We start from the raw sequence: 23,903 nt of genomic DNA, 5'->3' as shown, positions 1-23,903 counted from the left end.
GGGTTGAGATCAGGAGATGAGAGATAGATTTGAGTATCGTCAGCATAGAGGTGGTAGTGGAAACCATACGAATTTATTAATTTGCCAAGGGAGGAAGTATAGAGGGAGAATAGTAATGGTCCCAGGACAGAGCCTTGAGGAACTCCAACAGAAAGAGGTAGGGGAGAAGATGATACTCCATTGTAGGAGACACTGAAGGAACGATTGGTGATGTAAGAAGAGAACCAGGACAGGGCTGTGTCACGAAGGCCAAGCGACTGGAGGGACTGGAGGAGGAGAGGGTGATCTACAGTGTCAAATGCGGCTGAGAGGTCAAGCAGTATTAGTAGTGAGAAATGATTGTTGGCTTTAGCGGTTAAAAGGTCATTAGTTAGTCGAGTCAGGGCAGTTTCCGTGGAGTGTTGTGGCTTAAAACCAGATTGTAGGGGGTCCAGCAGGTTATTGTCAGAGAGGAATGAGGTAAAGGTGGCCATACACGGATAGATCCGCTCGTTTGGCGATGTCGCCAAACGAGCGGATCTCCCTCCGATATGCCCACCTTGAGGTGGGCAATATCGGGCTGATCCGATCGTGGGCCCTAGGGCCCAACGATCGGATCCTAGCGTTCACCAAACGGGCGGTCGGATCGCGGGACCGCATCAACGAACAGATGCGGCCGCGATCCGACGGGATTTTTAACCCCATCCGATCGAGATCTGGCCGACTTTCGGCCAGATCTCGATCGGGGAAGCCCGTCGGGGGCCCCCATACACGGGCCAATAAGCTGCCGACTCGGTCTGTCGGCAGCTTTTATCGGCCCGTGTATGGCCACCTTAAGTCGGTTGTAGACTAGGCGCTCAAGTAGTTTAGAGATGAAAGGTAGCAGAGAGATAGGTCGGAGGTTGTCAAGATTGGAGGGATCAAGAGAGGGTTTTTTCAGAATGGGGGTGACAAGAGCATGTTTTAGTTGAGAAGGAAACAGTCCAGTTGAGAGCGAAAGATTAAATAGGTGAGTTAAGGCTTTGATTAGACAAGGATTGGTATTGCGGAGAAGTTTCGAGGGAATTGGATCAAGCGGGCAGGTGGTAAGGTGAGAAGAGGCCAAAAGCTTTGAGGCTTCCTCATCAGTGACAGGGGTGAAGGAGCACAGGAGAGACTGGGCAGTGTGCAGGGAGGGTGGTGGAAGTCTAGGGGGGTTGAGTAGTGTAATGTCCCTTCTGATAGTGTCAATTTTGTTTTTGAAGTGCTCAGCAATATCTTGAGCAGAGACAGATGTGCATGGAGGGGGTGGAGAAGGGGAAAGGAGAGTGTTAAAGGTGGAGAAAAGTTGTGCTGGTTTTTTAGAAAGGGAGTTAATGAGTGAAGTAAAGTATGTTTGTTTGGCTTGGAAGAGGCTGGTGTTAAAGGAGCGCAGGGCGGATTTGTAGCTCCAAAAGTCTGATTCTGAACGGGATTTGCGCCAGCGACACTCAAGTGCACGTGAGTGTCTTTGGAGCGCTTTTGTATGAGCAGTATGCCAAGGTTGAAGTGGTTTGGGTCGAGAACGTTTAGTTTTTATAGGAGCAAGCTCATTTAGGGCAGTGGTGAGAGTACTATAGTAGACAGAGGTAGCCACATTAGGACATGAGATGGCTGAGATATTAGAGTGAAGAGAGTCAAAGGAAGAAGAGAGATGTGACACGTCTACAGCTTGCAAGTCACGGTAAGTACGTGTTTGGGGAATAGCAGGGGGTGAGGAGGGAGTTAGTGAGAGTTGAAATGTGAGCATATTGTGATCAGAGAGGGGAAATGGGGAGTTAGTAAAATTGGAGGTTGAACAGAGTCTGGTAAATATGAGATCCAGAGCATTACCATTGGAGTGAGAGGGGGAGTCTGAGCACAAAGATAAGCCTAGGGAGGAGGTTAGTGAAAGAAGTTTAGAGACAGAAGAGTTGTTAATGTTGTTAACGGGTATATTAAAGTCACCTAATATGATGGATGGGATGTTAGATGAAAGAAAGTAAGGAAGCCAGGCTGCAAAGTTGTCCAGAAATTGTGCAGTTGGTCCTGGTGGTCGATATATAACAGCAATGCAGAGTGAAACAGGAGAAAAGAGCCTAATGCAGTGAGCCTCAAATGAGGAGAATGATAAAGAGGGAACAGGTGGAAGAACTTTGAAAGTACAGCGGGGAGAGAGAAGCAAACCTACACCACCTCCAGGTCTGTTACCAGGTCTAGGAGTATGAGTAAGGTGTAGGCCCCCATAGGACAGGGCAGCAGGTGAGGCAGTGTCAGTAGGAGAAAGCCAGGTTTCAGTAAGCGCAAGTAGGTTAAAGGAATTTGCAATGAAATGGTCGTGTATAGCGGTGAGTTTGTTGCAAACAGATCTGGCATTCCAGAGAGCACATGAAAGATTAACTGGGTTTTTGGGTATAGGAGTAAGTGTTCTGTACTGATTGAATTTGCTCCGGAGAGAAGGAGCTCGTGGTCGTGATATAACTGGGATGGGGTAAGGGCCAGGGTTTGGGGAAATGTCCCCAGCTGCCAGCAATAGAAAGGAAAGAAAGACTAAGTGAGAGTGGGATTTATAAGTCCTTGGTTTGTATGAAAAGGAGGAGTTTTGTGGAATAGCTAAACAGAGTACTTTATAAACTTCATGTGTGGAGAGGGAAGGAGAGGAGAGTAGAGAGGCTGAGATTTGTATAGAACTGGGATTTGATGGAGGAGGTAGTGAAAAATGTTTTGTGAAGCATGAGAGTGAAAGGAGGAGAAATGCAGGATAAAGCATGTTTGGAGTAAGAAGTAACAAACTAGCAGGTACAAGCAAATCTGTTTACTACTCGAGTTCTGTTGAGGAGGTATGCCCCGTTTGTGTTCTCCGGCTGAGTGTGTGCTACAGAGCCAGTTTTTCCTCCTTTAGGTAGCGGATGTCCCTTTTAGGCTGCTGGTGTGGGAGATGTTGGCAGAAGGGGACTTGTAAAGCACGGATGGGTGCAGATTTTAACAGTGCCCTGGGAGCCCTTGCAGATGTGTTTTCCCTGGGGGAGGGTGGGCGTGGCTTTTGCTTTTCTTAGACAGTACAGTATGAGGGTACAGTTTGTGTGCCCATAATATTCCTCTGTATAGTTGTATTTATACAAATGGAAGGGAGTTGTCATATTGTTTCCGACAGTACAGTCTGAGTTTTCCTTTGGTAAACGGGGATGTGAGCCAATAGCTTCCCTACTGATTTCCTAGGCACAGTGCAAAGGACCAACTTGCCCTTTAACCGGTCTCATGGCCATGGCCTGCAGGCTCCGTGTCGGTGAACAGAGTATACGAATGTTCAGAAGAGCATATGAATGGACAGAAGATGGCACTCCGCTGCTTTTTGAGTTTAGGATTCCAAATAGGGGCGCTAATCTAGGTAATACACTGCTCAGAGAGGGAGAGGTAAAGGGGCAGATCGAGGGGAGCTGTTGTACATCAGGGGGTTAGTTCTCCTTTAAAACCTTCACTTAAGGAATTTTAGGCAGAGACATACAAAACACTCCTTAATGTCCCTGTGGCCAACTATGCATCCAGACCCACTGTTATAAGCAGGGATACAGCCTAATAGTTCAGAGCCATATATCCAAACTTGCAAAAAGCCTGTAAGTCTCATCTGTGCAAGATATTAGAACATGGTTTCTGCGGGGTGGATTTGGACAGCACTGAAGAAAAATAAACCATGCTGGTTAGGTAGAGAGGCTCTTGGGCTCCTTTTAGCCCTTCTCAAAAGTAAGACGAGCACAGATAGTCTTCTTTAAACAGAAGCCATATTTCAATAGCTTGCACTGGTAAGTTCTAAGGAGATTGAAACAGGCTGTATGCAAATTTGTATATATGGATATAATTCTTTAAGCGAAGGTCAAAGCCTTTGATTTTTGTTATGGCAGCGCTGTTTGTAGCATAAGGCATGTGAATACCTTCTGTTTTATAGGAACAGTAACATAAAAAAATACCTGTTTTAAAGTGATAAAAATATAATGCAAGTGTTGCCCTGCACTGGTAAAATTGCTGTGTTTGCTTCAGGAACACTTATTTATATAAACAAGCTGCTGTGTTGCAAGGGGGCAGCTATTCAAAGGAGAAAAGGCTCAGGTTACACAGCAGATAGCAGATAAACTCTGTAGAATGTAATGTTATCTGTTATCCAATATTTATCCTGTGCCATATAGCCTTTTTTTTTTTTTTTTTAGTTTCTGCCATTGCTACACAGCAGCTTGTTTATATGAACTATAGAAGTGTTTCTGAAGCAAACCGATCCATTTTACCAGTGCAGGGCAACAGTACATGATATTTTCATTACTTTAAAACACTTTCATTTTTTGGTGTTACTGTTCCTTTAAGAAGGCTCTCAGTGTTTCTCTTACAGCAAGCGAGTCAGCCATTATAGATGTACTATGTATGCTGGGATACCAGGAGATTAGGTGACTTGTTTAGGGTCACAAGGAGCCACCACATGGAATCGATCCTGGGTCTCTAGCATGAGATCACTTAACCTGTAGGCCAAATCTGAATCCTACTCCAGCCTTTTTTGTTCTCCAAAAAAAGGACAGTTCATCTGCTCCACCCAAGAGGTAGGGTGGTTGAGAAGGGCAGTAATAAGGGTTCATTCCCCTGAGGCTCCTCTGCTTCAGCAAGTTTAAAATTCCTGGCATGCACCAAATGTTAGACACATTAACCTACAGTCAATCGAACCCCTTTAATGCAATCTTGTTGAGAATGCTGTGGCTTCCCTGTCCAGTAATTCCAGTTCTCTCTCTACTAATTTGGGTACACCCTCTGAGCACATCTGGGATTCCCTGAGCTTCTAACGCTCTGGTCCCTCAGACTGCTCCTGATTAAGCCCATTGGCTTTGGAGAGCATTCCCAAGATAGCGTAATCCCTAAGTAAATCAACTGCATACCTCCAAATCACATGGAGGTACGGTGTTTTGCCTTGTTAGCCATTTAAAAAAAAAATGCAGAAATGTGAGGTTAGGTCATACCTTTTATTGGCTAGTGGAGTAAGTAAAAATTGCAAGCTTTTGTGATGATAATTTTACATGTCTTTGTCAGGTGCTGTACAATGTGGTATCTTCGATCACCAGGATACCACCGCAAACGTAATCCACCCCTTTAGACTAGAAGAAAAGAACTTTCATTTGAAGCAACGTAGGGGGTTCTTCACAGTCAGGACAGTGAGGTTGTGGAATGCACTGCCGGGTGATGTTGTGATGGCTGATTCAGTTAATGCCTTTAAGAATGGCTTGGATGATTTTTTGGACAGACATAATATCAAAGGCTATTGTGATACTAAACTATATAGTTAGTATAGGTATGGGTATATAGAATTTATGTAAAGTAGGGAGGGGTGTGTGTATGGATGCTGGGTTTTCATTTGGAGGGGTTGAACTTGATGGACTTTGTCTTTTTTCAACCCAATTTAACTATGTAACTATCTTCCCTGCTGGCTGATACTTGTAGGGTCGGAACCCTGGCAGTTACCAGGGGCCCCCTCCCGAATTCTAAACTTCCGCCCCCCCCCCATGCATATGTGAATGATGACGCTCCACAGCACAAGAGCGCAGGAGCAGGTCTGGGCTGGCTAGGGCCCTCCATGTTTTTCCCAGTTTCCTGCCAGCCTAGCGTAGCCAAGGACTCCATCTTTGACAGAAACTATCAGGCCTAAATCTTCTGAACTGCAACTAACCAGTCAGATTAATATAAAATAGTAAAGAGAAGAAATCACACGATTCTCTGGTCAATTGACAGACCACAATTAAATGAAAGTTGTCTGACAAATAGTAGTGACAGTCTCCCACTGATATTGTCAGATAGGCAATACATGCAGAGATATCGTTAGCCGATATAAATCTTTTAATTACTTAACAACCGAAAAATTGTACAAATCTTTGTTCGTATGATGGTATCTTTGCTTCTATGGCCTCGCTGCTCCTCCAGGTTTAGCCACTGGAGGCCGTGTGGTAGGGGTCTCGTGGATAATATCAATGACTTTTCCTCCTGTCAATGTTCTCTAGTAATCAATCCTGTAACCGTCTATGATCCAGCTGCAGGCAGTTGCCCAATTAAGAGGCAATTTAAGCCTCCTTCAACTGTACTGGATCATTACCCCTCCTGCTTTGTCCAAGCCATCTCAGGACCTGTCCTTTAAGTCTGTCCCTGCCCTGCCTTTGTGCCAGCTTTTTCTGACCCCTGACCAGTTATTGGATTTCTGCTTGTCTGTTGCCTTCCCCAATCTAGCTCCTATTTCACAGACTCTGTTTACTTGCTGCCTGCCCCAAACCTGTTTTTCCGTCTGCTCCTAAAGCCGGCCATCCGCGGGCAGATTTAGTCGGTGCTCAGTGATCAATCCTATGGGCTGAATGAACGATTCACCAATCCATGGTAAACAATATGTGAGGAGACTGGTTGTATCTAGGGATGCACCACTATTCACTATTTTGGAATCGGTCGAACCTCTGAGTCGTTTGCGAAAGATTCGGCTGAATACCGGAACGAATCCTAATTTGCATATGCAAATTAGGGATGGGAAGGGGAAAACATGTTTTACTGCAAGATCTCACATATATTAACATATGGCTGTCTGTCTCGTATATGTTACTTTGGCAAAAAAAGGCATGCACAGTGAACGATTGTTTCATGATGATTATCTGACTGTACCATCCACTGACCGATTTCATCTTTTCACAACAAAATGTTTTCAATATGTCTGATTGACTGTTGGGACGATTTTGTTGGAACAATGCGATAATTGTAACGATAAAATAGACAATGTTATCGGATCGTGCTAAAATCAGTCCTGTAACAAATGACAAATCTGCCCACCTTTAAACTTGTGCTAAAGTCTCTGAGGTTCAGTTTTTCATCATTAAGCAACCAGCCTTTCTGACACCCTAGAAAGTTTTCTTCAATTCAAACTTGTTTTTTCAAAAAAGGTAGGTCATGATACTATACCTAAAGTGACTCAACAAGTTCTATTGACCAGCAAAGTTCCTCAGATCTGTCATCATTGCTATGGTCCTGGGCAAGTTCATGTGGCACTGGTTGTCATGGACACTTATTAGCACATACCCATTTTTGCCATTACCAGTTCACCTCCCTACTTGTAGGATTGACATCATACCATGCTTGAACACATCAAAGCAGAATCCTACCAAGAGTTTAGAACTTCAGAAGTTCCTCACCCAAGCCAAGTATTTCCTGGGTGTAGCACTGGATAACAATCTGAGTCTCCTTTATCACAAGCCCACTGCCCTTGTTGAGATGATTCTTTGTTGCCAAGGTGGCTAGTGGACAATTATCTCACCAGATGCAGACCACTAGCAGAACCCACCTGGAGAAAGCTCATGAGGGATGTCAAACTGTTGGGACAGGAAGACTTGGAACCAGACAGGATCTGCTTTCTTGATCTAGCATCTAAAAGAAACTCTCAATGATTGGGGATAGTCCCTAACCTGATACCCCAGATGGCTACTTCTGTTAGCAAAAAACTGCCCCAGCCCAGGGAACTTTTCAGCAAGCACCATGGAGCAGTCTTGCTTTTTTTGTTAGTTCAGCTTTTCACTTTACTGTACATGCGCAACCACGAGAACATGGAAGAAGCAGGACAAAGATTGCTCTGTGGTGCTTGCTGAAAAGTTTTCTGGACCAGTGCCGTATTCTGTTAACAGGAGCATGGCAATAACTAACGCCTAGGTCATGTGGATGCTGCCCAATAGTGACCCCCAGGACAGAACAGCCTGTGTCTTTCTTGCACTTAGGGTTTCAACTTAGGGTTGAAAAAAATTCCCAGCAACCCTACTTACCGTAGGGCCAGACGCCCAAAACTCAACCTGCTGAAATCCACAGGCCTCTACCGCTCCTCCGTCTTCAGTCGCGCTCACTAGGGTTCTGGACATGAATGAAGAAAAAGGATGCTGCTCCTGGTAGGGGCTGTGGATTTCAGCAGGCTGATTTTGGCCATGTCTGGCCCTAGCCTAGGTGTGTGGCCCAAACCTTTTATCTACCTATAACTTAACTGAGTGACCAAAATAAATACTGGGCATGGGGGGGGTGTTAAACCCCAAAAACACAATATTGCTCTGTCTGTGTGAGTGTCCTGTGCAAACTGTGATCTTGTGTTTATGAATGAGCTGCAATTGTGACCTTGTATTCTTTGTAACGTTTATGGCAACTGGGGCAAATAAAACACAAAGTAACACAAGCAGTGGGGGTGGGAAAAACAAAGGAAATTTACCAGGGGAACAATGGGCTATTGTTTGGCGCCTGTACATGGGAACCAGGGAGTTGCCAAGGAAGGAGAGGGAGGGGTTAAAGTGTTTTAGTGGAAAAGGTAAATAGTTTGTTTCCCAGAATATATTTGTCCATCATTCAGAGGCCCCTCTTCCAACCTGCCCACCCAATGCATTGCAGATTATTCCCCTATTGTTACACCTCAGCTCTCTCTGTTCTACTGTATGATGTAAAGTGGGGGTTAGATATAATTAAGAAATAATGACCTGCGCTCCATCAGCATTAGGGTGCATTATATATAGAATCATACATCTTACACGCCCCTCATTGTACCTACTGAGCTTGCGATCTAATTTTCCTAACAAGAGAAACAGCATTATACTTAGCAGTCAAATAAACAAGTCTTTGGTTTGTAAGGAGAGTAGAAACTGTAAAAACCGCCCAGAGTAGAACTGAAGCCAATAATGCTTTCACTGAGTTTTAGTTCCCCCTTGATGGGAAATTATCTGCTTAACAAAAGTTGCTGAAGGATTGTGGGAGATGTAGTTTTAACTGCAACTGCACTCAGACAACAGATATGATTTACAAGGAGTGCCAGGGGCACAGCAAGGAGGGGGACCCACTGCACAAAGAAATATGGGTATGATTCAGGGTCCTTACAGTTGTCTTTTCCTAATGTTCTTACATTAAAATGGAGGTGACATTGCCCCTTTAAAAAAAATGGATGTTCTTAAAGACACACCTCCCTCTCTTGAAGGGCTGAAGGAAAGGCAACAGTTGCAGCCACAGGTGGGTACCTCTAGTTAGTACCCCAATCCCATCAGGAAGGGGTCTTACTGGGTAGCACATGTGCCTTCTCCCCACAGGTCTGCACTTTTCCAGAGTGATCAGATAGTTAGCCGAGGGGCCAAATGATTGTATCGGCCCCATTTGCCCCACCATCAATACAAACGTGCAAGGGCTGGGATGGCACCCAGGATGGCACTCGGAGCGCTTTGTTTTCCGAAGTCGCCAGAAGTGTTTGTTTCACGTCATTTCCCTAAAGGCAAATTAAATCACCATACGGTAGAGGCACACAATGCTATTCGGGGGGAGATTAGTCGCCCAACGGCAAATCGCCTCTTCTTCTGGCGACTAATCTCCCTGCAATGCCTTCCCGCCAGCTAGAATCTAAATCGCCGGGTGGGGAGGCACTCGGAGCGATTCGTTTTCCGAAGTTTCCTCGTGAGGAAAAGCATTTGCTGCGCTTTGTTTCCTAAAGTCCCTAAGAGCAGAGACACACGGTCAGATTTGGGGAGATTAGTCGCCCGGACTGCCTTCCCCTCTGCTAGAATTAAAATCTCTGCAGGATGGCACTCGGAGCGATTCGTTTTCCCGAAGTCGCCCGAAGTTTTTCCAAGTGCCATCCTGCTGGCGATTTTCTTTCTAGCAGCTCGGAAGGCAGTCCTGGCGACTAATCTCCCCCCCCCCCACCAATCTGACTGTGTGTGTCTCTGCCCTAAGAAAATGAAGCAATAGTATATTTTTCCATTGGTGATTTTCCAGTAGAAAAGCATTTTCCAGAGATTTGTCGCTCACAGTGGCAGTGGCACAGCAGGTGAATAATCTCCCCACACCTGCTGCCATCACTCTAGGTTTTGTAGTGTTCATGTTCCCTTCATTAGGGAAGAGTTCTGCCACTTACTATACCGACACTAGTTACATACTGTGTGCGTCCCGTCACCCATGTTATTATTGCTGAGCAGAGGGAGGCACAACGCTGGGCACTATTGCACATTTATCCCGTTTTTACCCCGCCCACTCATCTGCGGGCACGCGCATACCGCGCCTCCGTCCGACTCAGGAGCAGCCAGTGGCGTTGCCGCTTTAAGACTTTGATCAGCCCCAGAGACGCCACATCCGGGCACTGTCGGTCGGGCTCAGGGGAGGGGGAACCGGGTAGAGAGTCGGGGAGAGACACCGGCCGCTGCCACCCAGGTAACTGCGCCTACTGAGGCATTTGCACACTCACTCACACTCACTCATGTACTACTGCTCACACTCTGCTCTCCCCCTACTACATTCAACTGTGCTCTGTCACTGGCATCACTCACTGCTCAGCTCCCCACACTAGTGTTACACTGCCCTCACTATCACACTCACTCACACAGACTCACACACCTGTTGATCTCACACTCACAGCAGCTCACACTCTTATCAGTGTCCCAGTTACACTAGTAGCCCCCCTTATACCCATTTGGTGGAATCATGGCACAAAATAGAGCAAAAATCCACCAAATCAAGAATGAATGTCACACCTTTATAGCCACTGGTAATTGTGCACATAGTGAATATTGACTGAAAGCGTCACCTTTTCAGTAAGATGCAACCAGCAAAACTTGCAGTCGTTTTTCTATGGGTGGGTGAGGCCCTACAGGTTTCACCGAATACACGTTCCGTCATAATGCATTTGCCTTTTCTGCATAACACTTATTGGTGCAGTGTGATGTGTTGTTTACTGTCTGTATTACATTAAGCATGATTTTTGTGCAGTGCAACACATTACAGTATTGCTCATGGTTAATCAGTTTATGTACGTGTTTATGTGTTTCACTGTTTGCAGAGCAAGACCAGCGAGTGTGTTGAACTATCATGCACAATTGTATCAAAGGGGTGGTTCACCTTTAAGGTAACTTTTAGTATGTTATAGAATGACTAATTCTAAGCAACTTTTCAATTGGTTTTCATTATTTATTTTTTTATAGCTTTATAGTTATTTGCCTTCTTCTCTTCTGACTCTTTCCAGCTTTCACATGGGGGTCAGTGACCTCTTCTAAAAACAAATGCTCTGTGAGGCTACACATTTATTGTTATCGCTAATTTTTATTACTCCTCTTTCTATTCAGGCCCACTTCTATTCATACTCCAGTCTCTTATTCAAATCAGTGCATAGTTGCTAGGGTATTTTGGACCCTAGCTACAAGATTGCTTAAAATGCACATTGAAGTGCTGCTGAATAAAAAGCTAAATAACTCAAAATCTTAAATAATAAATTAAAACCTATTGCAAATTGTATCAGAATATCACTCTCTACATCATACCAAAGGTTATCTCAAAGGTGAACAACCACTTTAATGTAGTAACGGGGGTGTTTCTCACAGATTGTATGGTATTGTGCATTTAGTGTAACACAAACTGCATTGCACTGATCCCTGAATGATAGCGTAGCACAGTATTGAACAAGACTAACTTGCTCTAGACTAACTGGTTTATCATTGTACTAACCCGCAGCATGGAATAGATGGTGAAACTGCTTGTGCACAAGAGATTGTTTACATATCCACTCATTATATGTTGCATTAAGATCACAAGTCTGCGGGGTGGGTATCACTAATGAGTGCGACTGCAGGATTTTATACAAACACTGGGTAAAATGAAACGTGCAGATTAAGGGTTAGTTCACACAAGGAGATTGGGGGAGATTTTGTCGCCTGGCAACTAATCGCCTCGTATTCTGGGGGACAATCTCCCCGAACTGCCTCAACGTGTCTTCCCATAGGTTATAATGAAAAGTCGCCTGCGCTAAAGCACACATGGAAATCCAAATTAGAAGTAGGTTTGCCACCTGGCCAGTATTTTACTGGCCTAGCAAGTAAAAATTATTGTAGATCCCAATGTTATTAATAGGGAAAAAAGATAAATATATAGGAAGGCCGGTAATTTTTTCCAGAAAAGGTGGAAACCCTAATTAGAAGTGAAAAGGAAAAGTGTTGGGACAAGAGACCTGGGCATGTGAAACCCAGTCATGTGATAGTGATGGGTGACAAAGCAGCCAAAGGGGAGCCAGGTCACTGGCAATGACAAAAATCTTCAATAACTAACACTGCTTCTTAACCACTGCAGTGCTGAGACCATAAATCCTCCCCCTTAACACTGCTACAATGTGGTGCGCCAAGGCCAAAGTGCATCTGGCCCCCATAGACGCAAAGATAACTTTTAGCATAGTTGCCCGAAGTTGCCTCATGGAGCAGTTAGCTGAGCATTGTGCAATGTACAATCACAAACTATTATGGATGTGACTGTGCAACACATTGTTACATTGTAGCACTTGGCTGTTATACTTCCCGTGAACTGAAATGCCCTTGTGAGCACCAGGTTTGGTACACGTGTCCTTTTTTTATAAAGGCCAGAGGGTCGTCATGGTGAAGTCACTTTTGGTTTTCTGGTCCGGCTCACCACTATACACTATAGTTCCACTGGCCAGGCTTGTTCTGGGGGCAAATAGCAGTTAGTGGTGCTCCCCTGCAGCTCACCGCAAACTTAATGCAAAACTTCGGGCGACTTCGGAAAACGAAGCGTCGGGAGTGCCATGCCGCAGTCGATTTCTCATTCTAGCAGACGGAAGACGGGGAAGCCGTTTGGGGAGATTAGTCGCCCCAAAGAAGAGGCGATTAATCTTATTAAATCTCCCAAATCTCCAGGTGTGACCTTACCCTTAGACCAAGATTATCTTGAAACAATCGTTTAAATGTACGATTTGTCCATCAACTAAAAAGATAATTTCAGGCGATATTGCCAGTAAAACTGAGGGTAGCTGCCAGCTTGGCCCTGCAAACATAGATAGATTGCACTGTGACCGATGAAAATGTTTTATGATGCACGAACGTTTGATTCCCATTAACCTCACGATAATTTGACGGATTGGTTGGATTGCACTAAAACTGGTCGTTCACCAAAGAAAAATCTTTGCGTCTATGGGGGCCAGATGCACTTTGGCCTTGGCGCACCACATTGTAGCAGTGTTAAGGGGGAGGATTTATGGTCTCAGCACTGCAGTGGTTAAGAAGCAGTGTTAGTTATTGAAGATTTTTGTCATTGCCAGTGACCTGGCTCCCCTTTGGCTGCTTTGTCACCCATCACTATCACATGACTGGGTTTCACATGCCCAGGTCTCTTGTCCCAACACTTTTCCTTTTCACTTCTAATTAGGGTTTCCACCTTTTCTGGAAAAAATTACCGGCCTTCCTATATATTTATCTTTTTTCCCTATTAATAACATTGGGATCTACAATAATTTTTACTTGCTAGGCCAGTAAAATACTGGCCAGGTGGCAAACCTACTTCTAATTTGGATTTCGTGGTTCACCCTCACCCTTACCTGCCTGTCAGATTGTGGCCTGGTGCCCCAAACTTCTTTGGCCAAACCCTCCTCCTTTATTATTTGTTCTGCTCTGCAGTTTGGGGTTTAAATGCACTGGTTGCTGGGGTACAGTGGTATCCCCTAATAGATCCTTTATGAAAGAGGGAAGGGGGTGAATCAGTTATCGGTTACTCTGTCCCATAAGCATTTCAGACAAGCAGGGACGTGCAACTGGGTGAGGATCGGGAAGAATCTCTTGTGAGTAAGTGTAAACAAGAGGAAGTGCTGACAACTTGGAACTTTGCTGGGAGTTGCAGTAGCCTTTAAGCCTAATGCCCTGCTTGAGGGCGCTGGGAGTTGGGGAGCAGCGGGTTGGATATCCCTGGGAGCTGGTGTAAAGCTCAGAGCCTGTTGGTTTGGAACCTTTTGAACCCCACTGGACACCTCAGGCAGCACAGAATGGGCAACTGGCTTCTGCATTTTATCTCAGCTGTGAATAAAAGTAAAAAATTAAGGGGGACATTCTTGCTGCTGCTGCTTCTTGCTGCCCTGATACTGCAGCTAAACTCCAGTTCCCTGTTGGCTGGGGGTATTAGTGTTGCTACAGCCAGGCCCAGAGGTTAAAGGCAGAGATATGCAATGTGGGTGCTGACAGACAGGATTGCAGCTCTGCCAGTTTAAAAAACCCAGGGCGGGGGGAGACTCTCGGCTTTCAGACTGATTATCTGAACCTGAGGATTTTGGCACATCCCATAATAAGCACAAAAGGCACCAGTTTGGATAGCCTAGTAAAAGGCAAGTTCCCATTTTAATATGTAGTAGGCAATGACATAATCAGACAGCGGGGTGGCTTCCTGCAGGGCACTTGCACACACTGACCCCCAGTCAGAAGGAATGCCCCATTGATGCTGCATGCCAGGGGTGGGACAACCAGCTTATGGGCCAATTAAACTTTATCTTAATGTGCAGTTTATCTTGATTGTTTTGTGACTGGGGCCCTGGGGCAGAGAGTTATCAGTAGCCTGACCTCCCCTTCATTCCTTGTCCTTTGACTGGGCCAGTGTCCTGTGAGCTGCTGACAAGTGATATCTGGGCTATGGAGAGACATCATCCTTCCTGTCTGCCCCTTATTCTAATATATAAGGTAATTTCTAGGTCCTCGGACATTTAGGGTTTACTAATTCACCCTATGCCCTCTGCTCCAGTTCATTATGAATTACACAGTGGAAAAACATAGAACCGATCTCTCTCATCTAATCCCTGTGCCTCCCATCCACTGGACATCCCAAAGAAACTTGTCTCTTAGGACCCCTTCTTCTTGTCCCAGGTACCTTTTGTTTTGATGTTGACAAAGAAATCTCATTGGATGCCAAAGCATGTTTTTCTGCACCTTTCCAGTTCAAAATTGAAACTGTGCTGAGTGCTAGGGCCACTTACCCTAGCAACTGGACCTGAACGTCAGTATGAGGAATTTATAGGGGGAGGACATGGATCTAAAAAGGGAAGTGATAGAAAGAATATTAAGAATTAAACTGTAGCCTCGCTTTAAATGTGCTTGTTGCTGGGGACACAAATCCTAGCAACCAGTTCAAGTTTAATGTTCTGTTTCTGTGCGATGCAGTGTAATGCTTTCTGTTACTTTTTCCCTCAGCTTAAAGATGTTGAGCTTTTTTCGGCGCACGCTGGGTCGCCGTTCCATGCGACGGCATGCCGAGAAGGAACGACTACGGGAAGCCCAGAGGGCAACGACTCACATTCCAGCAGCTGGAGATACGAGGTCCATAATCACATGCAGAGTGTCCCTGCTGGATGGGAGCGACGTCAGTGTGGATTTACCAGTAAGTGGCTGCACTTGGGGTTTCACTTATACTTACTGTGCCCAGAACATCCCTTCTCTCTATAACTGTGTTTATTAAAGGAATAGTTCAGTGTGAAAATAAAAACTGGGTAAATAAATAGGCTGTGCAAAATAAAAAATGTTTCTAATATAGTTAGTTAGGAAAAAATGTAATGTATAAAGGCTGGAGTGAACAGATGTCTAATAAAACAGCCAGAATCCAACTTCCTGCTTTTCAGCTCTATAACTCTGAGTTAGTCAGCGACTTGAAGGGGGGCCACATGGTACATTTCTGTTCAGTGAGTTTGTAATTGATTCTGAGCAGTCAGCTCAGATTCAAAAGCAACAGAAATGACCCATGTGGCCCCCCTCAAGTCTCTGATTGGTTACTGTCTAGTAACCAGGGTAACCAGTCTGTGTAATCCAAGAGAGCTGAAAAGCAGGAAGTAGTGCTCTGACTGACTTGTTATACATAAAATCACGACAGCCTTTATACATTATATTTTTGGCTAACTAACTATATTAGAAACATTTTTTATTTTGCACAGCCTATCTATTTACCCAGTTTTTATTTTCACACTGAACAATTCCTTTAATGTAGGTTGGAGCAATGCTATATTCAGCCATCTTTAATCAGTCCCATCCAGTTTGATGTTCTATGGAACTTAGATAATACATATTCATGTCCTGCCCTCAGAATTCTGAGAAATACATATGGGCTCACTTTCTAAAAACGACACTCCCTCTAGTGGCCAGTACAAGACTCTGCATCTGAATGAGGAACATGGCAGCTTCAGTGACCAGAAGAGAGTGATGTGTAATAGTGCGAGTCCGCAAAAAGTCAACTATACCTTCACCCACCCTTCCTCTCCCAACCCAGATTCATCCTGACCCCCCCCCCCCACAAACTACTATTATTTATGTACAAGTGCCGACCAACCCACCTTTGACATCATCGGAGGGGCAGAGCAGAGGCAAATACATAGATCAGCAACTGGTAGTTGGCCGTAGGTGGAGCATCACCAGGTAGATGTCCTGGGTGGAGAGGGCTGTGGGGGGATTTCTGACCACCATACACCTATAACCCACTAAAGCAGTGATTTAATGCTCTGATCTGACATGACCAGGCCATGGTGGGGGACTCTGTGCTCAGTGGAGTCTTGAAGCAGATGATTAACAGACCTTGAAGATAAGTGACTTCTGCTACATTGTATCTAAAGTCAGATTCAGAGTACGGAAATGGACAGACAGACAGTGTCAGACAAACACAATTACTTATAACTATAAACCCAGAGAAAAGGAGGAATGAATAGACATTTGGAAGTTTGCTTAGCGTTATAGATTTGAGTAAAGAAAATGTAATGAGAATAAGTCCCACTCAGGAAATGGATCTCGGTTTTGGGGCTGTAGCAGCATAATGAGACTGCAGCAGGTATCACTAGAGTCACTAACTCTTTGTCCCTTGTACAGTACTTAGTTTGCGGTGCCTGTGTTCTGGTAGATGAATGGGCCACGTACTGGGCTTGGCTGGCAGATTTTGCCAAGTTTGAGTGCTACTGACCTGGAACTAAAGAGTGGGGCGGGAGAGAGTCGGGCAGCTATACTGAGCGTCTGTGCAAGAGGTTTAATGTGTCTATGGGTGAATTCCTTGGGGGTTCAGTAATATTCTAACAAAACCAAAGGCACAGAATTAGTGATGCACCGAATCCACTATTTTGGATTGGGCCGAACTCCCGAATCCTTCGCGAATTCCTAATTTGCATATGCAAAAAGTCACACTCTTTCCCTACCCGCCCATAATTTGCATATGCAAATTAGGATTCGGTTCGGCAGGGCAGAAGGATTCGGCCAAATCCAAATTCTGCTGAAAAAAGGCTGAATCATGGCCGAATCCCGAACCGAATCCTAGATTCGGTGCATTTCTACACAGAATACAACCAACCATGCAGCACATAAGTGCCTTCTGTCATTGTAATCCTAGTAGTATGTGTTGTTTATTGTGATAACCAGAATATCACCAGACGTGTTGGGGGCTTTTTCCTGGGCAAAGCTGCCACTTGCCCATATTCTGCCAGTCTGGATATGGTACTAGGAAGAAAGGCTGCAGGCTGACTCTGAACTATTATGGATTTTTCTTATGAAATCATTAGTATCCTTGCTTTGAAGCAGATGCCCAAACACTAAATGTCACAGAAATCATATTATACTTGCCTTTGTAAGGCAGTAGAGGAGGGTTGCATGTATAGGGCCCTATAATTAAAGTAAGGGTTAATTTCTCTTTTAAATCTTATAAGATGATGTTTATTTTATAGGAAATAATGTACGCCTACTGTAAATCATATGGATATTAGAAGTCACTGAGGGGCTTTGTGACCATATAAAAGCACAAGGTTGCATTCTGTAGGTGGGGTTTACACCTACCTGGTACCTGTTGGGCTGGAGCACCAACCTGTTATACAGGGAACTACAAGGAACTATGAGTATAACTTGTATCATAAGGGATAATGTACAAGTGATAAGGCAGGAGGAGTTATACAGGGAACACTGAGTATCACTCATGTAAAATAAGCGATAATGTACAACCTACTGTAAACGATGAGGAGAATGTTGGTGAGTCCTATCTGTAGGTGGAAATAGGCTGGAAGGCTGTTATAAGGCAGCAGTTCCCTTCTCCCTGTGCCTCTGGCCAGTAGTGCTGAGTAAATATTTATTTTGCTCATTGGTGCTTGGGTGGCAGAGAAAGGAATTCCAGAGCAGCCAAAGTCGGGCTCTTGTGCCCCTTCTCCCCCTGCAGAACAAAGCACATTTCATGGCTCTGCTCATTAGGAAGCACAAAGAGGCTTTTCAATGCTCTGCCTGGAACTGGGCAAGAAGTGTAGAGGGGAGAGTGGATCCTGGGGGGGGACCCGCAGCTCCCCAGTGATTTGTCTATTCTTTGTCCTCAGTCATTTGCCTTCCTACCCCTGGCCCGGGGGACGGATACATGACTCAACATTTTATACACTACTTTAAATCTGTAGCAGTGGAAGAACGACAGGTCAGATCAAAGCAAAGCCATGAAGGCAAACACTGGGAATAATAACATTCAACAGAGTGTTAAACATAGGTGTATGGTGAAGGATGCTGGGGTTTATAGTTCTGCAGTAGTTGCAATGCTGTAGATGGATTCCCATCTGTAAGATGTAGTTGTGATACCTGTTGGACTGGAGCACCAAGCTGTTCTGACACCTGTATGCTCCACTGTGGCAGGAACTGATGGGAATGTCTCTATATAGTGCTATGGAATATATAAAATATACAGAGAAGGAATGTAGTGTCCAAGGGAAACAATATGACTGCCCCCACTCATATAAAATAGGGATGCACTGAACCCTACTTTACACAGAATTCCGTCAAATACCTAACCGATTTCAAATCCTTTTCCTGGCACAAAGACTTGACACACGTGCCTGAACAGAAGTGCAGGCAGCAAATTTTGAATACTTTGTAGGGTAAGGATTCGGTTTGGCCAGGCTCTTGGATGCGCAACTCCCAAGAATCTCAAACCAAATCCAATTCAATGCATAACTAGTATATATACCCAGTTACAGCCGCATGTAAATGATTTAATGAATGATCCTTGGGTTTATCTGTTTATGCAGAAGAAAGCCGAGGGCCAGGAGCTATTTGAGCAGATCATGTACCATCTGGATCTGATAGAGAAGGATTACTTTGGGCTGCAGTTCATGGATTCAGCACAAGTGCCTGTAAGTAGCGCCATTCTGTAAGTAGCAGCCATGTTTGAGATATTGTTGTTTAATGTCAGATGTTCTCATTCCAGATTGTTCTTTTTGGACTGAACCAGCTCTTGCTGAACTACAACACTCAGCCTTTAGCTGTAAGGGGACATTGGGAGTTGTAGTAACAGCTGGAGGAGTGCACGATTAACATCCATGATTAAATGAACTATGTAACCCATTCCTGCCTGGAGGGGTCTATGTAGTTTTTTTTATGGAAACATTTTTATGATTAGTGTTCATTGCCTCTCCACTCACTAGCCTTAAAGGGGCGCTTTCTTCAAATGTATGTCTTTTGGGCACAGGGAAATGAGCTGCTGCGGAGTTGCTGTGAGGATAATGGGGGGGGGGGGGAGCTGTGGGGGTGGGATTGAAACTGTGTTTAGCTTCATCTCTGAGTCTGTTTTCTCTTTATCTCCTCCACATTCCTGGGCTGTGAGCTGAGCATTTGGAGACAGGCACGGATAGGTGCAGGGCCCGCCCTTACCCCAGCCCCAAGCACCCAATAAGAGGCTTCTGGGAAGCAGAAATATAACATTATTACCCAACTGCAGGAGAACAGGGCTGTGTTCCCCTTTTATCTAGATAATTAAAAGGTACAATCCTGTACCAGATAATACATTTAATAGGGCTGAGTCAGTTGTACTGATTTTATAGCTGCACCTTAGAAACCTGCACTGCCCTCAATATTTTGCTCTGCTCAATATAATGAAATATGCCTGGAGGCAAGGAGAAATCACCATCAGTTTAGGAAGGGTTATGAGATTCCCTACTAAGAGAGGGAGAATGAGTGAGGCCACAATTGTTAGCATTCCTGTGCTGGGTAGGGTTGCCACCTTTTCTGGAAAAAAATACCGGCCTATAGTCTTGCCGTTTTTTCCTATTAATAACATTGGCATCAAGCATAATTTTTACCTGTAATATACTGGCCAGGTGGAAACCCTAGTGCTGGGGCACCCATGTGGGCCTAGGGTGGATCAGAGTGGTTGCAGAGATACATTGTTGCTCTGTGTTTAGCCCATTGCTTGGTAATGACCAGTCTGATCTCTCTCACTCTGTAGCACTGGCTGGATAACACTAAAAGTATCAAGAAACAAGTAAAGAGTAAGTACCAACCCTTTTATACCATAATTATCATATATTTATATTATATAAGCTTGTAGGAAAGGGCAAATGAAGCACAGTATATTCACATTCACAAATATACAAACTTATGGAATGTGGATGCTGTGCTGCACTCATGGCTAGCAGTTTTTGTGTTGGTAGACTACTTGGGCTTTACCTGCCCTTTAACGCTCACTAATTGTTATATGTGATGAACCCCCTGTTGACTGTTTGGGGGTTCCAAGCCTAAAATATTTTCCTACAAATTTACTCAGTTGTTTGAGCAGCTAGGGGTGGAGTTTAGTGCTGTGGACCGCTCTGAGAAGGGTGGGAGGCACTGATATCCAAACACACCAATTTGTCTAGTTCTAAGCTTGACAAACCCCACCACCATGGGGATCAGGGGGAGCTGTAGAATGCTTTGTATTGCCAGATATTAGTTACCTCCTGACTAGGCCAGAAGTGCAGAACAATGTAATTAACAAGCCCTACCTCCATTCATTCTCTTCTGTTCCTTTTGTAGTTGGGCCACCCTACTGCCTGCATTTGCGGGTGAAGTTCTACTCTTCAGAACCCAATAATCTTAGAGAGGAGCTGACCCGGTGAGTCCAGTATCCACAATCTGCAGGGTGGGAGTTGAATTTTAGAAGATTTAGAAGAATTCTTTCTCCATCCAAACCTAAAACCATGGCTTTCTCCTGTAAAATCTGGGCTTGTAGAACCTGCCGTGGCCCCTGTAAGTCCAGTTGGGTATTAATTTGGGTTAAAGGGCAGGGAAACAAATATTCCAAGCATGCAGCACTGAGTGTTTATCTTTCACTTCACTATTTTTATCTGAGCTCACTCACCCTGCCCCCAGGCGTCCTCGTTCTCTGTTCGATTGCACCAATGTGCCAGACATGGAATGACATTTATTCTGTATTTATTTACTTTTGATAAATTCCAGGGATTTTTAATAGGGTGGGGCCTGTGGTGGTAACAGCTTAAAGGGGAGACTCCTAGTGACACTTGCTCCAATGATTGGGGGGAAGGGGTGTTAGGGCTGATTAGTTTTCCCTGCCACTTTGAGGTTTCAGTGCCATGTGTTTGTGTAAGGGTAAGTGTGTAAAGCTGGTCATAGATGCAAAGATACCATCTTGTACGATTTTTGTACCACACGTGGAGTGTCGCAACATTTTTCGTGCCTAGGGTTGCCACCTTTTCTGGAAAAAAATAGCGGCCTTCCTTTATATTTATCTTTTTTCCCTATTAATAACATTGGGATCACCATCATTTTTACCAGCCAGGCCGTTAAAATACCGGCCAGGTGGCAACCCTACCAATAAGATCTCTGTATTGCCTATCTGACGATCTCAGTGGGAGACTGTCACTACTATTTGTTGGATATAATTCTCATATGATTGCTGTGTCAACTAATGGCCAGAACATAGTTTGATTTGTTCTTTTTCCTACTTTTTTAATCGGAATGGTTAATGATAGATCGTTAGACTAAAACAAACGAACAAGCTTTCGTCACACAAAGAATAAAATCTGCACATCTATGCTTAAGCCATTTATAAATCTGAGTTATTCCCACTGACCTTTGTATTCCCCTGCAGGTATCTCTTTGTGCTGCAGCTGAAACAAGACATTCTCAGTGGCAAGTAAGTGTCTCATAAAGACCAGCGCCGGGTTTTGCTTCCTCCCTCTAATAAGCTAATTCATAAAGGCAAACCAACACTACATTTAGTATTATCTTTTATATAGCATTGACAAGTTGTGCAGCACTGTTCGGTGATCATGCATCATTACTGCCCCAATGTTTGTTACAGTCTAAGTGCCCTATCACATTCACACAAACTAGTCAGATGCCAGTTAGCCATGTTCCTGTTAAATTATGAGCAAATTTAAGGGGCTGTTCCTGCTGAATTGTGCTTAGTATAGAGCCACCTCAGCGCCAAACAAAAAGTCTTTTTGTCCCACACTCTTCAGCTTGTTAGATCAGATTCCTGTGGCTGTGATAAGATCTGAAAGATTTCCTGTAGAGTGTGCAGCTTTTCTGTTTCATTAGATGGATGTTTTGCTCACCTTCACTTCTCTGTTCCTGTTAGACTGGATTGCTCCTTTGATACAGCCGTGCAGTTAGCAGCTTACTCTTTGCAAGGTAAGTGGCATGTCTTCTGCTCATCAGCTCCATGCTACACAAAGTGCAGTTGCACCCCAATGCCCTATGTTACATTTGCAGGAAAGACAAAATACTGCTATTAAATATCAGAGTCACCAGTTGGAATGAGGAAGAGAACATCACCCAAAATATGTGAAATATGTGAAAGATGTGGCTTGTGAAACTGAATCGTTTGTTTCATACATGGCCAGACAGCCCTGCAGAATGCATTTTATACACAGGAATATCATTCTTCATTGAAAAGTGTAAGAGTATAGCCACCCTTTTGGAACTATAACTCCCAGCTTCCCTGTCAACCCAGCCTTTGTTAATCCAGTACTGAATATTTATATGCGTTTAAAGAAGAGAGAGAACATGAAATAGTCTAGTCCTGTATTTAGGTTAGGGTGCCCCCTGTCTGTAGCCAGGGAATTCATTGCTCACCTGTGTTTGTGTTAAAGTTCTTATCTGCCTGTGACCAGTGACCTCACAATCTGCTAACTGTAATGCAGTCTCTGGGCAATGCAATTGTGCGCATGTGTAGCTGAGTTTTTACCCTGTAGAGTTCCCTTCTTATGATAAAATAAAAAAAAATCGATTTGAGGGTCCCACTGTTAGACGTCTCGTTTCTGGGGGCATGCGGCCCTAACAAACGCTGTGTTCCCCCTGAATGCCCAGACAGATAGGGATGGGTTGCTGCTCAATGGTCACATAATCAGATTGCTGCCCTTACATGAGAATGGAGATAAGCCGGATTAAGCAGATTGTCTCCGAGACACAGACAGACATAACCAGGAGCCAAACCTTTACCCTATATACCCACATCTTAAAGGAACAGTAAAAAGTGAAATGTATTAAAATAAGTAATAATATAATGTAGTATTGCTCTGCTATGGCAAAACTAGTGTGTTTGCTTCAGAAAGACTATTATAAAGGCACAGGTTACAGTAGATACCAGATAAGATCAGTATTCTACACAGCATATGTTATCTGCTATGTAACCTGTGCCTTTTCTCATTTTTTCCATCTTGAATGGCTGCCCCCATGGCTACACAGCAGCTTATTTATATAAACTATACTAGTTTTTCTGAAGCAAACACGCCAGTATTGCAGGGCAACAGCACATTATATTTCAGTCACTTTAAAACACTTTCTTTTTTTGGTATTACTGTTCCTTTAAAAGGGACATGCTGCTTCTTCTAAAACAGGGCCCTTTACAGCCTTGCCTAGGAAAAAAAAGTCTCCTCCCATATCTGCCAACTGGCACATAAATGTACCCTGTCTTTAATTTCATTATAATTTGCCCCTAAAACTGGATTTGTTTGAGTCTGACAGAAACTCTGAAGTGATGACACACAGGCCCATAGATTCTACCTTACCCAGCATATAAAGGGTTAGTTAATTTTGGAAGGTGGTGAAAGACATATGCAATGCAATGCAATGTTTGTGTGTGGCTCCCACAAGATTAAAAGCTGTGTTAAAGGGACACCCCACTTTCTGTACAACCAGGGGAGCTGGGAGACTATGACCCTGCAGAACACACCCCAGACCTGGTGTCGGAGTTCCGCTTTATACCCACCCAGTCGGAGGAATTTGAGTTTGCAGTGCTTGGGAAGTGGAAGGATTTCAGGTAAGAACCTCTGTGTTTTATATTATGCATGTGATCCAAGTGACCTCATTTCCTCCTGCAAATAAACACATTGCCTA

General features: G+C 44.3%; 1 protein-coding gene across 7 annotated transcripts in view; it reads left to right on the top strand.

Annotated features, from left to right (window-relative positions):
* Positions 1 to 1,654: 1,654 nt before the first annotated feature.
* The window catches only part of epb41l5.L (erythrocyte membrane protein band 4.1 like 5 L homeolog), a 36,800-nt gene continuing 14,551 nt past the window's right edge, over positions 1,655 to 23,903 (top strand). For 4 of the 7 annotated variants that reach the window (XM_041575503.1, XM_041575502.1, XM_018234065.2 and 1 more), the window contains exons 1-8: positions 10,036 to 10,194; positions 14,988 to 15,174; positions 18,815 to 18,919; positions 20,011 to 20,053; positions 20,577 to 20,655; positions 21,652 to 21,696; positions 22,144 to 22,196; positions 23,706 to 23,826. In XM_041575503.1, the coding sequence (XP_041431437.1) occupies positions 14,995 to 15,174; positions 18,815 to 18,919; positions 20,011 to 20,053; positions 20,577 to 20,655; positions 21,652 to 21,696; positions 22,144 to 22,196; positions 23,706 to 23,826 (626 nt within the window). In that variant the 5' untranslated portion in view covers positions 10,036 to 10,194; positions 14,988 to 14,994. 7 annotated transcript variants of the gene reach the window in all.

This window comes from Xenopus laevis, chromosome 9_10L (assembly GCF_017654675.1).
Source record: "Xenopus laevis strain J_2021 chromosome 9_10L, Xenopus_laevis_v10.1, whole genome shotgun sequence".
Classification (NCBI taxonomy): Eukaryota; Metazoa; Chordata; class Amphibia; order Anura; family Pipidae; genus Xenopus; species Xenopus laevis.
This window is presented reverse-complemented; position numbering and strand designations above follow the sequence as displayed.